This window comes from Pinus tabuliformis, chromosome 1_2 (genome assembly GCF_031772625.1).
Source record: "Pinus tabuliformis cultivar Carrire ecotype Pingquan chromosome 1_2, CPIR1, whole genome shotgun sequence".
NCBI classification, from domain to species: Eukaryota; Viridiplantae; Streptophyta; class Pinopsida; order Pinales; family Pinaceae; genus Pinus; species Pinus tabuliformis.
Genome location: NC_142298.1, coordinates 438033580 through 438049982, shown reverse-complemented (window position 1 = coordinate 438049982; position 16403 = coordinate 438033580). Strand labels below are relative to the sequence as shown.

The 16403-nt window shown below is 33.6% G+C and overlaps 1 protein-coding gene across 1 annotated transcript; it reads left to right on the top strand.

The window, feature by feature from the left end:
* Positions 1-1125: 1125 nt before the first annotated feature.
* Positions 1126-4009, top strand: LOC149206233 (bidirectional sugar transporter SWEET5-like). The gene is made up of 6 exons (XM_089393656.1): positions 1126-1277; positions 1389-1425; positions 1697-1916; positions 2557-2718; positions 3245-3364; positions 3501-4009. Exons 1-6 carry the CDS (start codon positions 1235-1237, stop codon positions 3699-3701), a joined length of 783 nt encoding a protein of 260 aa, XP_089249782.1. The 5' UTR covers positions 1126-1234; the 3' UTR covers positions 3702-4009.
* Positions 4010-16403: the final 12394 nt, after the last annotated feature.

Below are 16403 nucleotides of genomic sequence, written 5' to 3'. Positions count from 1 at the left end.
TGTATACAATGTCCATTATATTTCCTTAATATAATCTATATGGTTTTTTTCTTTTAAAAGGAAAAAAAAAAATGTTAATTTTATTAAACATCCAAATACACCCACATAATTCATAATTTCAAATTATTTGTTACAATTCCTGAATAGAACAAAGATATATATTATTTTTATTAAACATCTCCATACACCCACATAAATTCATAATTTCAAATTATTTATAGAACAAAAATATATATTATTTTTATTAAATATCCAAACAAACTAAATTTTTTAATCTAAACATATGTGATCCATAATAATTATAACAGTAAATTTAAACTAAATTTATTCTTAATAAACATTAACTATCATTATCATAAATACAGCTATAATCTATTTACATCAAAATGGAAAAAAAATACAAAACTAAAGCTAAAAATCTATATGATATTATATTTTAATCATTTTTAACTAAATAAAAAAATCCATCAAATTTAAACGATGAAAACCCTATACATCATCAATGCTCAATGTTCATTGTAAACCCCCAAAATATGGAAACCCGGATATGACAATCTAGAACACCGTATATACTGCTGTCAAAGGCGCGTTGTAAAGGTACATACGGTGGTTTCACGGCACTACTACGTGCTCAAGAGTCCAAACAAATTTGGTCTCGGCTCTGGCTCGGATGTCGTGGGCCATGTCTCCACGATTAGAAACGGAGTGAGAGTTATGGCCGTAATGGCGTAATTAAATTTTATAAGTAGGATCATTTACTTTCCTCTTCTGGAAATTCTATTTCCAAGGAATTTCAACATGTGTCACTTCTGTGCTTTTCTTGGGTTTGGGAAGCGTAATTTTTAGAAAAACGCTGTTGGAAATGCGTTTCCCGAAATGGCATAACAGCAGGATTAAGCCAGAAACTTATGACTAGGTAAGTGGTATTGCTTTCAATTCAAAGTGGAATTAGGCTGTAATTACGAAGGAAAAGGTGATGCAGAAGTGGAATAAGGGAATGCCAACCCTAACTTTGGTGATATTTGACTAAGCAAACCGTTTCGGTTGACCGACATAGGTTGGCGTAGTTGTAGTACTTATCCAGAGCGCAAATACGAGATTTTACACCTTATATATACACCCCACTGTTTGCTTTTCTGCATGTACTTTCTGTTGCCAAAAGTAGCGCCGAGCTCTTTCCTTCTTTATATTAGAGTGATTGCCCCTACTTCTCTGATTTTCCTTGGACGAAAGAATGGCCATCGCGGATACAATTCGTTTGGTTGTAGGAATAATAGGTAGGTTTTTGCTGAACAGCAGCAATTCTGCTTCTTTCTTCATTTGCTTTTGCGTTTAGCTGTATAACTGAACTGCTGTCTGACAAGCGTTTAATATTTATTTCTCTGCAGGGAACATTATTTCGATTCTTATGTTCCTTTCGCCCCTGTAAGATTTCATGGTTTTGAGTTTTGCATTTGTTGACACTAACGTAGAAGTTGGTTATTTAGTTTAGGGTTAAGCAATTTTCATGGTTTTGAGTTTTACATTTGTTGAAATTAGTGGAGATGCTGGTTAGTTAGATGAGGGGTTAAGAGCTAAGCAATTTTCATAGTTTTCAGTTTTACATTTGTTGAAATTAGTTGAGAAGCTGGTTTCTTAGATTAGGGTTAAGTTTTATGTAAATTGTAAATTAGTTCTTTTGTTGGTGATGCTGCAGGCCAACATTTTACAAAGTTTGGAAATGGAGATCCACCCGAGGGTTTTCAGGATTTCCATACCCTATGACTCTACTGAACTGCGCATTATGGGTGCTGTATGGCATGCCCTTTGTTCACCCCAACAGCATTCTTGTGGCCACGGTAAACGGAGCAGGTGTGCTCTTTGAAACATTCTACACTTCTGTGTTCCTGATTTTCTGCAAGAACAAAAAGGAGAGGGTAAGTTTCATGTTCCATCTTACAATTTTATTAGCACTAACCCCTTAAATGTTTCTGATTAAGATATAATTTAGCTAAAAAGGTTTTGGTAGGCCTGGTATACGTTGGGTCTCTGTTCCATTGGTTAGAAAATGTCGACAAAATTAATGTTGTAGATCTACCCATATCAAGGGTTTTTTAGGGTGTCTGACAGCGCTGGGATATGGGCAGGGTTAGTATGCTAATTTTGATTTGCCGAGTGTTAAAAACTGTGAAATGTAGATTGGTTGGCCCTTAATAAATGTAAAGGTGCTATGGATTTGATAATAGATCTGAGAGTTGACATGAATTTATGTCTTAAGTTTTTTCGGAAACAAAGGTTGTTGGTTTTACAGTTGATATGATTTATGTCATTTTTTTAAGATGTTAGCCTCTCAATTAATAGATTTGAAAGTTGATGTTGCTATGAATGCTCGGTGCTCACCTTTACTTCTAAAAGATCTAGGATTAACATAATCTAGTTAGATTTACACGATATTATATTAACTGATGACCTGTATTAATTGGAAAAGTAAAAGGTAAAAGGTCGAACTATACATATGGCTTCTCTTCTGCAAATTTCTAAAGGCTAACTTGGACCACCTTTATCCTGCTTGGACAGCTGAAAGTGGTGGGACTGCTGGTGGTCATCAGCATATTCTTTGCTGCTGTGGCAGCTTTTAGCTTAGCTTTGGAGCACACACATAAGAGACGAACCTTGGTTGTTGGAACGATCTGTATCATCTTCAATGTGTTCATGTATGCCTCACCTTTGTCCATCATGGTAACTGCCCTTCTTGCCCTTTGTTTTTCTTTTCATTAATGCTGGTTTCTTTTCATAAATCTTTTTCTGACATTACAAAGATTATCAAAAATCTTTTTCTGAAATTACAAAGATTATAGGTGGTTTTGGGATGTTTGCGGATGAACTATGAGTTTGAGTTTTTGATATATATATATATATATATTTGATATATATGAATTTTTGATATACGTGTTATGTATGTTCTTGATATATATGATTCCTGTAGTTAGTAAGGGATGAGTTTTTGATATGTGTTACATGTGTTTTTGATATATATGATTCCTATAGTTAGTAAGAGATTCATGTATATCTAAACAAGTTACTAGTTTCCATCTACAAAATTATGCTATGCACACTGACCAGTTAGGTAACTAGTTTTTTTGATATATGTGATTTCTGTGATTAGTAAGAAATGGTATATATGTCTATAAAAGTTGTTGGTTTCCATCTACAAAATTATGCACACTCACGTAACTAACCTTGTGAATTAACTGACCTATTTCAGAGAAGGGTTATTAAAACTAAAAGTGTGAAGTACATGCCCTTCTACCTTTCCTTGGGTTGCACTGCCAATGGCTTCATCTGGACAGCTTATGGCTGCATACACTTTGACATTAATCTTGTGGTGAGTAATAATATTGTTAGCTGTGCTTTTTCTGCATTACTTAGTTTGTATATTTATTAGGTTATGCTAATAACAATACACTTAGTTTGTATATTTATTAGGTTATGCTAATAACAATACTTGTATATTCATACAGCTGCCTAATGGACTGGGAGCGCTGCTGGGCGTATCCCAGTTGATACTGTATGCCGTATATTACGGGAGTACTAAGTGGGATGAAGACGAAGAGAAAGAAACCGGTGATGTAGATAAGAAATCCGATGGTAATTCACAGCCTATGAAAATCCTATCTGGCGGAGGACGTGGCGATAATGCTGAGAGGAGTGGAATTCCTTGAGGTCCAGGAGGTCATTACATTGCATGCGCCACGTCTGAACATTGATTATTCGTGGTTATTGCAGACAGACAATCCCGGCGCAAAATAAAATCTTATAGGATTTTGAGTTGCTTTTTTATTTAGATAGCTGCAGTGACTCATAAATGAGATTTAGTTTGTCCAGTAATTTTGTAGATTTCGCTAGTTAGTTTTAATGGACCCCTGCTCTTGTTTTGGCAAGTTGCAGCAATATCTTTTGCTGCAAACTTTCATTATTAACGCTGATATTCACATCTTAATGGTTAAATCTTGCTGCTGGTTTTTGGATATTTTCTACTATTGTTTCTCGAAAGTGAAATGGTCACTCGCTTTTTTCTATTTTAGAAAATAGAAAGACCAGTAGTTTGTTATGGAAATTCAGATGGATAAGACTTGACTGTTTCCAATTGTATATTTTTATCCTTTAAATGCATTAATCTTGTATTCGAAATTATATATTTGTCCTTTAAATGGATTTATCTTGTATACCAAATTATGCTTCTAGTCTTTTTGAATTGCGTTTGATGCGCAGTCTCCATAGTTCATGTGCTATTTTTGGAATTGGTATATATTTTAAGTGTCCATCAACTTTCCGTAAATCACTTACAGGCGTAGTATTTAGACATATTAGACCATTTCAGTTATAGATATTTAGTTAAATTCACAGTATCTAGCTGCAGAAACCCACAATCCAACATGAGGTAGTTAGGTATGGATGCATTAATTACGCATTTAAGTAGCTTTTACAGTGTCGTGACTGTACTGGACATTATCACCGCTATTATGAATGGATGTTGGCACCGCTATTTTGGATGGATGTGTTCGCATTTAATGCTGTTTTATGCGCTTTAACTAATTGTATATTTTTTTTTGTTAAATGTGGGTTTTATATTTAATATTGCTTCTTTCTGTTATTTTTGAGTTTAACAATGGATATTAAAACCTATTTTTAATGGATAGGTTAGTATTTAATATTATTTATTTGATTTGAATTGAAGTTATTAAAATAAGTCGGTATAAAGTCTTTAAAATATCGAAATGCATTTTTTAATTAATATTGTTTTTGTATTCTGTACTTATCTCGTAATGTTTTTATTGTATAATGTTTTTATAATGGATTATAGAATTTTTAAAAATTTATTATTATTTTTCAAACAAAATTATTTATTTTTAAAAATAATTTTTTTTCATCGCCCTTAGTATACCATTTTTGTCAAATAAATTATTGTACTAGAATAATACATTAAATATGTAATTATAAATATTTAAATGAAATAAAATGAAATTGAATAAATACAAATATAAAATTGATTTTATATATATATATATATATATATATATATAAAACACCTTAAATTTTTTGGCAAATAAATTATTGTACTAGAATAATACATTAAATATGTAATTATAAATATTTAAATGAAATAAAATGAAATTGAATAATAAAAATATAAAATTAATTATATATGAAGTAACATTAAAGATATTGTTATTTCTAAGTTCAAATAAAAATTGTGGTGTGAGAAAGATTTAGCGTCTAAAAGAAAATTAAGTTATTATAAGAAGGTCATCAACTCCTCCCTTGAAGATCAAAAGTATCTCTCTATTTTAACTAGCTCAAAGAAGAAAATTAATATAGCAAAGATTAGAACGAATTCTCATGAGCTCCATAGTGAAACTGGCCGTTGGGCAGTTCCTAAAACGCCATGGATGGAAAGGATCTGCCATATTTGTGAGAATAGGAGCATCGAGGATGAAAACCACTTCCTCTTAGAGTGTCGTGCATACAACCACATTAGATCTCAATTTCACAACCTTTGTTACAATACTGACCTTCCTAGCCTTTTACAATGCCAAAATTATAGTGAACTCGGGAGGCTTCTCTCCAAGCTTTTTGAGCATAGGAATAAAATCTTAAATCAAAATAAATAATGTCTTTTTAGGTCCGATAGATCATTATTTGGTCTCAGCGGACGTTAACCATCATCATCATCATCATCATATATATATATATATATGACACCTTAAATGTATTATAACTAGCAATTGTCCCAAAAGGTACAAAGAAAGGCCGATAGGATTATTAAATTGGAATTGTTGAATTTTTTTAGAAGAGATATTGGTTCAATCAGCCTGGTCGCCTACACTGCCACAACTCTTCCCGGTAAATCCTGACAGCGATTCTGCTTTTGTGAAAAATTAAAATTTGCACCAGTAAACATCACACATATACCTATACAGCTGGATTGTTGATTGATATCTTTGGACGTTGAATAATTTAAGGTAAATCTATTCGCTATTACGTGTTTGTGAAAAAATGAAAATTTGCACCAGTAAGCATCACAAATATACACAGTTGGATTGTTGATTCATACCTTTGGACATGCTCGATTAATGAATAATTTAGGGTATAATCTATTACGTAAACAAAGGACCAAAGGGGGAAGGGGTGGGGTTTGTGTACTGGATCAAGCCTCTGAGATTCATGGGAGAAACGAAGGAAGAATCCCCATCCAAAACCTCCTTTGCAATCATCCACTGTACCCTCTCAGTGGGATGAAATTTGTCCCAGTAAACATATTCCTTGGGATCCTTGCAGATTGAGCACCCTGGATCCAACCCACAGCCTACATGGCCATTGTATGGACCATCTCCACAGAAAACCTGTTGACCCACCCTGTACCTCCTAGTCTTCGTCATCCAAAATGAGGTCTAGTCTGCAGCACCCTAGGCCGATGGCCTAGGCTGCCCTGGTTCGAGTCCTCCTGCCGACGGAATCCTCATCGCTCTCTTTTTCACATCCCCCCTCAGGTGAGAAAGGATTCATACCCCTATATAATCTTATTAATGAATATTATTATATATAATATTATATTAATATTAAGGTTTAATCCTATTCATATTACCAAAAATAATTTAAGAGAGTCATAAACTAAGCAATATGGGGATTAACAAAAAAATTAATTAATTAATCTATAAATAAATAAAAATAATTGTTTAGGAAGAAAGCGCAGGAATCTAGCATCTGTTGATACTCCAACCATCATCTCTATTTAAATTAACAAGTCTTTTTTTTCAATTTCTAAGGCCTCTCTAAATTTATGATAATGAAAATGGTCAATCCTCGCAATGACCTTAGCCTCTTCAATGGAGATGTGATGATTGGTTTTTTCTGCATGCTCTACCAAAGCGGAGGAGCGAGACCTTCCATGCCTGATGTCGGCAGCATGTTCACAAATCCTTTGGTTAATGGATCGACTGGTCTCACCAATATAAGGAGCTCGACAAGAAAAGGGAATGATATAAACACCCTTCTAATCCTTGGGGTTAATCGAGTCCTTAACAAAATGAAGAGAACTTCATATAGTGTTAAGAGGTCTAAAAAAAGAATGAATCTTATGCTTCCTCAAGATCCTAGCGATTTTATCCGTGGTCCCTTGAATAAAGGGAAGATGAACACCGGAAGACCAATCCTTGGGGTCAATCTTACTCTTAGGACCCTTTTCAGCATTTTGAAAAGCCTTAAGACCTTGAGACCTACTATAACCATTCTTATTAAAAACTTCCAGGAGGTCAGTTTTCTCATCTTCAAGGTGATTTTCGTCATAAACTTGCAACGCCCGCCGAAGTAGCTAAGGTGTTGAGAACGCCTATCTTTTGAGCAGGAAAATGATGGGAGCTAGCATGGACTTAAATTGAATTTACTTATTTTAGAGAGATGTTACAATGTTTAACATTTTGACTTAGTCAAATTAAAATTAAAATATAAAATATAAAATTTTACAACCCATGGTTTTTCCTTATTATATTTTTAATCTATGGTTTTTTCCCATGGTATTTTTCTCTAATGTGAGTTATTTAAAGGTTAATATTTAAACTAATCTAAATTCATTTTAACTCTACATCTACCAAATGCCAAAAAAAATCAAATCTCTTTTCACTCTTAAAAAATCAATACCTCAAAAAAAAAATCCCTCTTAACACATAATAAACTTACAACTAAAAATGAATCTAAACTAATTTTTAAATTTAAAATTTAAAATTTATATTTCAATTAAATTATAAAAATAAATTAATAATACATTGCATTTAAAATAAAAATAAAAATAAAAATCCTCAAAAATCTTTGCTTTTCTGAGCTTTTTTCTTCCGATCTTTGATTTTTATGATCTTTTTCGTGCTTTCTTGATTTTTTTTGCACATAATCTTTTTTGAGATTTTGTGCTTTCTTGACTTTCCGTGCTTTTTTGATTTTCCATTGTTTTGTTTTCTGGTTCAGATCAACGGTTGAAAGTGTTTCATCTAATCTAACGGATCAGAGTAAAAGTGTTGACGAAAGTTGATGCATAGGAAAGGCCTATCGGCCTAAAAATAAATTAATAATACATTGCATTTAAAATAAAAATAAAAATAAAAATCCTCAAAAATCTTTGCTTTTCTGAGCTTTTTTCTTTCGATCTTTGATTTTTATGATCTTTTTCGTGCTTTCTTGATTTTTTTTGCATAGAATCTTTTTTGAGCTTTTGTGCTTTCTTGACTTTCCGTGCTTTTTTGATTTTCCATTGTTTTGTTTTCTGGTTCAGATCAACGGTTGAAAGTGTTTCATCTAATCTAACGGATCAGAGTAAAAGTGTTGACGAAAAGTTGATGCATAGGAAAGGCCTATCGGCCTAATAATAATAGGAAAATGATAATAATATTTTTTAAATGTATTATAATAATAAGAAGAAAATGATAGTAATAATTTTTAAGAGAATTTAACTATTTAGTATTTCCCAAGTATGCTTTATTAAGGATGGAGAGTGTAAAATTATGAAAGATGGATAGTTTCAAAAAATTGAATGAGTAAGGCTCTTCATGTTGCAAAAATTCTGTATTATTTTCTTTTTGTTGGAAAATTTCTAAATGTATATTTATTTTAATGTTTTTATGTGAGGTTATTATATAATTTTTTTTAATATGAATGGTAAAATATATATTGTTGATGATGATAGTTAACGTCCGCTGAGACCAAACATTGGTCTATCGAACCTAAAGAAACAAATTATTTATTTTGATATTTTATATTTATTTAAATTTTATTTTTAGTTATAATATATTAAATATTAAGAATTTGAAAAACTTTATGTTGAATTGTGGATGTAAAAGTTTTAAGTGAAAGTTATTTATAAAATTTGTGGATGTTGTAAAAATTTCAAGTGAAAGTGTATTTATGTTAATGAGATATATAGGTTTTGTGTGAAATATATTATTATTTAGTTAAATTTTTTATTAATATTATATTTTAATTTGGTTACATATGTGTGTTTATTTTAATTATGAATTGAAATATAAATTTATACTGTAAGAAAGTATTTTAAAAAAACAAAAATTAAATATTTCAATAATGTATAATTTTTTCAATATTTAATATGAAATTTGTTTATATACACAAACCTAAAAAATTTGATTACTTTCAAATAAGCATTTTTTTTTTAATTATAAAAATTAGAGAATTGATTTTATTCTCTTCATAAATTTTGTAGACAAAATATTATTGAATTTGCATATTTAACAGGGGAGGAGTAATCTACTTTAAGGAGACTCGTGGAGACTCATGCTTTGAGGTTTAAAGATAATTTGGGATAGTGTATACATAATTTTGTAGAAATAATGGAAATAAAGATCCTCCTCACTCTATCAAGTGAAATAAGAATCTCAAAGATTTTAATATTTGGAAATGATCTACTTATTATTTAATGAATATGAGGAGTTTTTCCATTTTTTTTTATTTTTATTTTATTAAATCAAAGCTCATATCAAATAGTTAGTTTTGATTATGTTAATTTTCACCAAGTCTATAACAAAAGGAACAAAATTTCAAATTATTTGTCAAAAGTAGGTATTTAACAATGAGTTTGTAGATATTTAACAATGGGTTCGTGGATAATCCAAATGGATCATGAAAAACAATTCAAGAACTATTACCACCCCTTTCCATGAAACAGTTCTAATTACATAGGTTCTAGGAGGATCATGTAAGACAATTTAAGGACTATTACCATCGCTTTCCATGAAATAGTTCTAATTACATAGGTTCTAGGAGGATCATGTAGGACCATTCAAGGACTATTACCACCCTTTCCATGAAAAATTCTAATTACATAGGTTTTAGGAGTTATTGATATTGAAAAATTGCATTAACATCCCCTCTATTTATATGCACATCTTTTTGTTTTACAACTTATTTTTAGGCACTTTCATGGCCTTAGAAGAGCGGGAGTTATAGATTTTGGATTAATTTTTTGGCATATATTTTTAAAGGATATTGTCTTCTCGAGAAAGCTTCAATAATAATAATACAATTTTAACATAAGAACTAAGCTAGACACGAATTGGTATATGTGACCTTTTTATTTGTGGGATAAAGAATCCTCTAGATTTTGGATTAATTTTTTGGCATATATTTTTAAAGGATATTGTCCTCTTGAGAAAGCTTTAATCATAATAATAATAATAATACAATTTTAACATAAGAACTAAGCTAGACACGAATTGGTATATGTGACCCTTTTATTTGTGGGATAAAGAAACCCTTTAGTATAATGATTTGACTACTAAAATATCTAAAGATATAAATTATTACATTTAAAATAATATTAATTAATATTAAAGAATCCTCTTAATATAATGATTTGAATACTAAAGTATCTAAAGATAATAATTAATATTAATTAATAATAAAGTGCATTCTTACCATTTAAATATTAGAAAAATTATACTATAAAAATTTAAACAATGTAATTTTATTTTATTAAAATTATGATTTATTTATTTATTTTGATATAAACAAACTTATTGTTTTAATATTAGTTAAATCAGTGAATAATAGCAAGTTGAAAAATTATATATAAAAACTATTAATTGATTGAAATTAATAAGGTTTGTTCCATTATATAGCCATGATGATTACACTTGACCAGAATTACCATATCTAGTGATTACCATTTTATATTTCATACGCAATTTTATATACAAAATAATTTTCAATTATAAATTGATTGAAATTGGAATATCTATGTTTTAGATCACTTATGAGGTGAAGACTAATTGGTTTGTGCGGGGTTTAGTCCCCACTAAGTCACAAGTTCAAATCTCATTGGGAGGGGTTTAAGATGGGAGCCACCTTTGCGGGAATTAAACTATCCCAAGGGGCGTCCAAGCTCGATCAAGATTTGCACAATTGTGATAAAATCCCACTGGTAGGTAGATTGTTATTCCATACAATGTTGGGGCTGGCCCTGAGCTTTGCACAATCGTGATAACATCCCACTGGTAGGTAGATTGTTCTTCCATCCAATGTTGGGGCTGGCCCCGAGCTTTGCACAATCATGATAACATCCCACTAGTAGGTAGATTGTTCTTCCATCCAACGTGCTTTACACAATCGTGATAGCATCCCACTGGTAGGTAGATTGTTCTTCCATCCAACATTGGGGCTAGCCCTGACCTAAGCTTCTAAGCTTAGCCTAGTTCGATATATATGCGTGTGTGTGTGTGTTTTAGATGTTAAACATGCTCATTTTTATACGATTTTTTCTTTAAACTTTTTCACTTTTAGGTAAATCATGGTAAGGCATGAGTAAAGTATTCACAATCTTATTCATTATTTATATGTGGGAAGTTGGGATATTCTACACAATCGTGATAACAATCCGACTGGTAGGTAGATTGTTCTTCCATCCAACATTGGGGCTATCCCTGACCTAAGCTTCTAAGCTTAGCCTAGTTCGATATATATGCATGTGTGTGTGTTTTAGATGTTAAATGTGCTCATTTTTATATGAATTTTTCTTTAAACTTTTTCACTTTTAGGCAAATCATGGTAAGGCATGAGTAACAATATTATTCATTATTTATATGTGGGAAGTTGGGTTAATTGTATAAAATAGTGGGTTCTCATATGTGTTTGTGTGTATGTAATATTTACATGTAAACATGCACACATGCACACGCACACGCACGTGCACACACACACACACACATGAAGCAAAATATCATAAAAAACTACCAAGCACTTGCATTCGCAAATGGTACCTAATACTAATCCAATGTCAATTAAAGCACATAATGTACCAATGACATTGAGTGAGGAACACAACAAAAGTAGTTAATAGATACATATATACACATATATAGATTTCGAATATTTTTATCTAAATAGATCCTTAAAGAAAATAAAAGGATACATTATTCATTTTGTGGTTAATCATGTGTAAGAACTTGTTATTTTTCATGTTTGGTGTGCACTTGATGACACAAAGAGTAATAAGATGTATAATGTGTTGGAAATAATACTGAGAGGGGGGGGGGGGGGGTGAATCAGTATTATCAGATCAATAAAACTTTTCAAATTTCATGCTCAGAAACATATACGCTACTTCAGTTAAGTGAACCAGCGTGTACACGCTACTGTGTCTAAAGCAACTAGCGTATATCCAGAAATCTTATGATTCAGTTAGCTTATCTTCAGTAAATGCATCAGAACATTATTAACCACATTGACAGTAAATAGGTGCAGTATAACAGAACAGATCATCACATAAAAGCCACACACATGAACACCATGATATAAGGTGGAAACCCAATGTGGGTGAAAACCACCTGCTGCAAGTCGTCTCTTTCTTTCTTTAATAAGAATCTTCAGTTTACAATCTTTTGTACTGGTGCATCCTTATACCAGTACGAAGGCTACAACCTGCAGAGGGCTACAACCCTCTCTCGTTTTCCAACTACTTTTGGAAGGGAGCTACAACCCCCTCAGCTCTTGTACTAGCCGATCCATTTACTAGTACGTAGGTGCTGACCCTACAGAAGGCTACAACCTTCTTTCCTACAGGGACCACGTTTCATCAATTTTCAGACTGGATCCATGAGTATAAAACAAACACTGCTGCAATACAATCATCAACTTATACTTGCATCACAATTCTCTAGATCACCCAATACTGAATCACTGAAACCCTGTCATCAAGAACACAGAACGCAAACCAGAGCCCAAAACTCTGCAACAACCACCAGAATCAACAACAACCTGAAATATCAAATCTTATTATGCATACGCTACTTCGATATACCAAAACCGCATGTATACGCACTTTCTCCAAAGGCAACCCGCGTGAAGATCTAGAAATAAACACTTATACCTTCGCTGTCAGATCCGACCCTTGCCAAGCGTCCCGAACAGATAACCAGCAATACCAAATCTTCTCACTTCATCAGACACACATTGCTTACACCACTTTGCCTAATGATCTTCTCCTTATATAGCCTTAGGCACTTCACAATACCACGGACCAAAACCATAGTAACACAATACCATCAACTTCAAAACTAGGGATCGACACGCCCGTCGAGACACCATGGTCCAAAACCATAGGCACAACTTCCAAGGACTAACCGCCACGGACCAAAGGTACTTTTCACATGTACGTGCTTTTCCTGAAGCCAACCTGCGTGTACACGCTGGTTTTCCTTAATGAACCTGCGTATATCTCTTTCTTGTCCTGCTGTACTGAGATCTGTCCTCTGATCAAGTTGCCATCACTTGTACCTGTCTCTAAGTGAGTTGCCATCAAGGACAACACTTGTATCATAATGCCAAAAATCTCCCCCTTTGGACTTGATGGCAACCACCACACCAAGTCACTCTCCCCCTTTGACATCAAGGGCAAAGGGTGGACCAAGATATTCTCTTCTTTGGTATACCTTCTGCTGTCCATACTCCCCCTGAGCACCTGCTGAAATCTCCAAATGTGCTCCCCCTTTGTGTATGCCAAAGTGTACCAATCTATCCATGCTCCCCCTGAGTAGATGCAAGTTCTAAGACCAGCAATAACTAACATTTATCATATATGATCTGTACCATATGCATAAGCCTGCAATACCATTCCTTTGATCAAACAATAAGATGTATCATTTAGTTTCATCAGCAACTTCCAACCATAATGCCAACAATGAATAATTTGAAGTATATGCTCCCCCTGAGCGTGAGCCAACCATGACTGAACCATTTCCTGAGTCTGTTCTGCTGCCCTTTATGCTCCCCCTGAGCCTGAGCCAACCATGACTGAACCATTTCCTGGGTCTGTTCTGCTGCCCTTTCTACATATACGCAACTTTGCAGCCTGTAACTCGCGTATATACGCGTCTTGTCTTCATTATATCGGTGTATGCAAGATGGAATACTGAAATTCATCACTTTCAGATTCCCCTGTGTCTGTTGTGTCAGCTGTCTGAATTATGCCACACTTTTCTGTCTCTGTCTTCTTCAATTCCTGGAACTGTGATGATGTATGGTCCTCTTGTTTTGAATTTTGAAATCTGCTCCTGCATTCCCTTGCTTTATGCCCATAGTTGTTGCATGTATAACATCTTACATATTTCATGTTCCTTCTATCGCAATCAATTGCTTTGTGTCCATATGCATTGCAGGCAAAGCAATATCCTCTGAAATACCTGGGATGCGACGATCTTTTGTAATGGTCTTGAACCATTCTACTTCTACATCTGGCTACAACATGTCCAAGATTATGACATACATAACATTCAACATTATTCAGTGGAGGAAATAATCGTCTATCACGTCCATAGTTAGGAGTAAAGGATCTTCCTTGAGGAATTTCTTTCCTTGGTTGTTCCTTGTTGAGCATTTCAGATTTCTCATTAGAGTTTCTTGCCTCACCTTGTGAACTAGATTCACCTTCAACATATTCATGAAAACCAAGACCAGTTTTGATAGCAGGAGACCTTTGACTATTAAGAATATCGTCCAAGACTTTAGTACTATCTTGAAATCGTAAAAGCTTATCCTTTTCTTCTAATTTACCTTTCAAGATATTTACCTCAACTTGATGTTGTTCTTCCTTTTTCAGATATTGATTCCTTAGGTCTTCTTCAGCTTTTCTTCCTTCTTCCACTTGTTGCTTTAGTTTGATCACTTCATGTTCTTGATCTTCAAGAGCTTCTCTGTTCTGTTCTCTTGATTTTTTAAGATCTTCTTTTAGAGAGAGGATCTTTGATTCAAGTCTCTGAATAGTTATGCTCTGATCCTTTACTATATCCTGCAATTGCTCCCTTACCCTGGTTTCTGTCTCCAATTGTTCGTTTAATTTGGTAACTTCTTCAGTTTCTGCATTCTTCTGTTCATGTGCCATGAGACTTCTAATATCTTCACTATTATTGGATGAAGCATTCTTCTTTTCATGTGCCATGAGACTTCTAATATCTTCACTATCATTGAATGAACTTTTAATATGGGTATAATAGCTTCTACCATCTTCTTCAGATATCTTTCCTTTGTTATGAGGGCATCTAGCAGCATAGTGACCAACTTTACCACATAGAAAACATTTGAAAGGTAGCTTACCTTTGAACTGTCCAGTTCCCCGTTCAAGATTCTTAACAAAATTTACCTCATCTTCTTCCTTTGACGCTTCGAATGCGGCTTCTGATGGTACCTCTTGTCGCATTTCAAAAGCAGTTAAGATTCCTTGAAGCTGTGACATGGTGATTTTCTGCACATTCTCCTTTTCTTCTATGGCAGATACTTTAGAATCAAATTTAGCAGACAGAGATCTCAAAACCTTTTCAACTAAGACAACTTCCTCAAATTCTTCACCCAGATCCCTCATACAATTTACAATCTCATCCATACGCAGGAAATAATTAGCTATGCTTTCATTACTATGCATCTTAAGAGTTTCATACCGGATTCTGAGAGTTTGAAGCTTTGCTCTTTTTACCTGATCATCTCCTTCGTAGCTTGTAACGATTTTGTCCCATATTTCCTTGGCTGATTTGAAATGCATGATCTTCATAAATTCTGATTGTGTCAAACTACTCAATAGGACAGTAACAGCTTTGGCATTGAGCTCATATTGCTTTTTCTCTGCTGGACCTGTAGGAGTTGCTGATGGGAATTTGTATCCTCCTTCTACGATTCCCCAAACTTCTGCTCCAAGAGATTGTAGATATGCGGTGGTTCTTATCTTCCAGTGGGTAAAATTGTTCCCGTCAAAGACTGGTGGCCTGATGTGTGCCTCTCTTTCTGGATTAGCCATTCTGATGGATCTTTTCCTTCAAGCGATCAAGCTTCCTCTAAAGGACCTGCTCTGATACCAATTGTTGGAAATAATACTGAGAGGGGGGGGTGAATTAGTATTATCAGATCAATAAAACTTTTCAAATTTCATGCTCAGAAACATATACGCTACTTCAGTTAAGTGAACCAGCGTGTACACGCTACTGTGTCTAAAGCAACTAGCGTATATCCAGAAATCTTATGATTCAGTTAGCTTATCTTCAGTAAATGCATCAGAACATTATTAACCACATTGACAGTAAACAGGTGCAGTATAACAGAACAGATCATCACATAAAAGCCACACACATGAACACCATGATATAAGGTGGAAACCCAATGTGGGTGAAAACCACCTGCTGCAAGTCGTCTCTTTCTTTCTTTAATAAGAATCTTCAGTTTACAATCTTTTGTACTGGTGCAACCTTATACCAATACGCAGGCTACAACCTGCAGAGGGCTACAACCCTCTCTCGTTTTCCAACTACTTTTGGAAGGGAGCTACAACCCCCTCAGCTCTTGTACTAGCCGATCCATTTACTAGTACGTAGGTGCTGACCTAC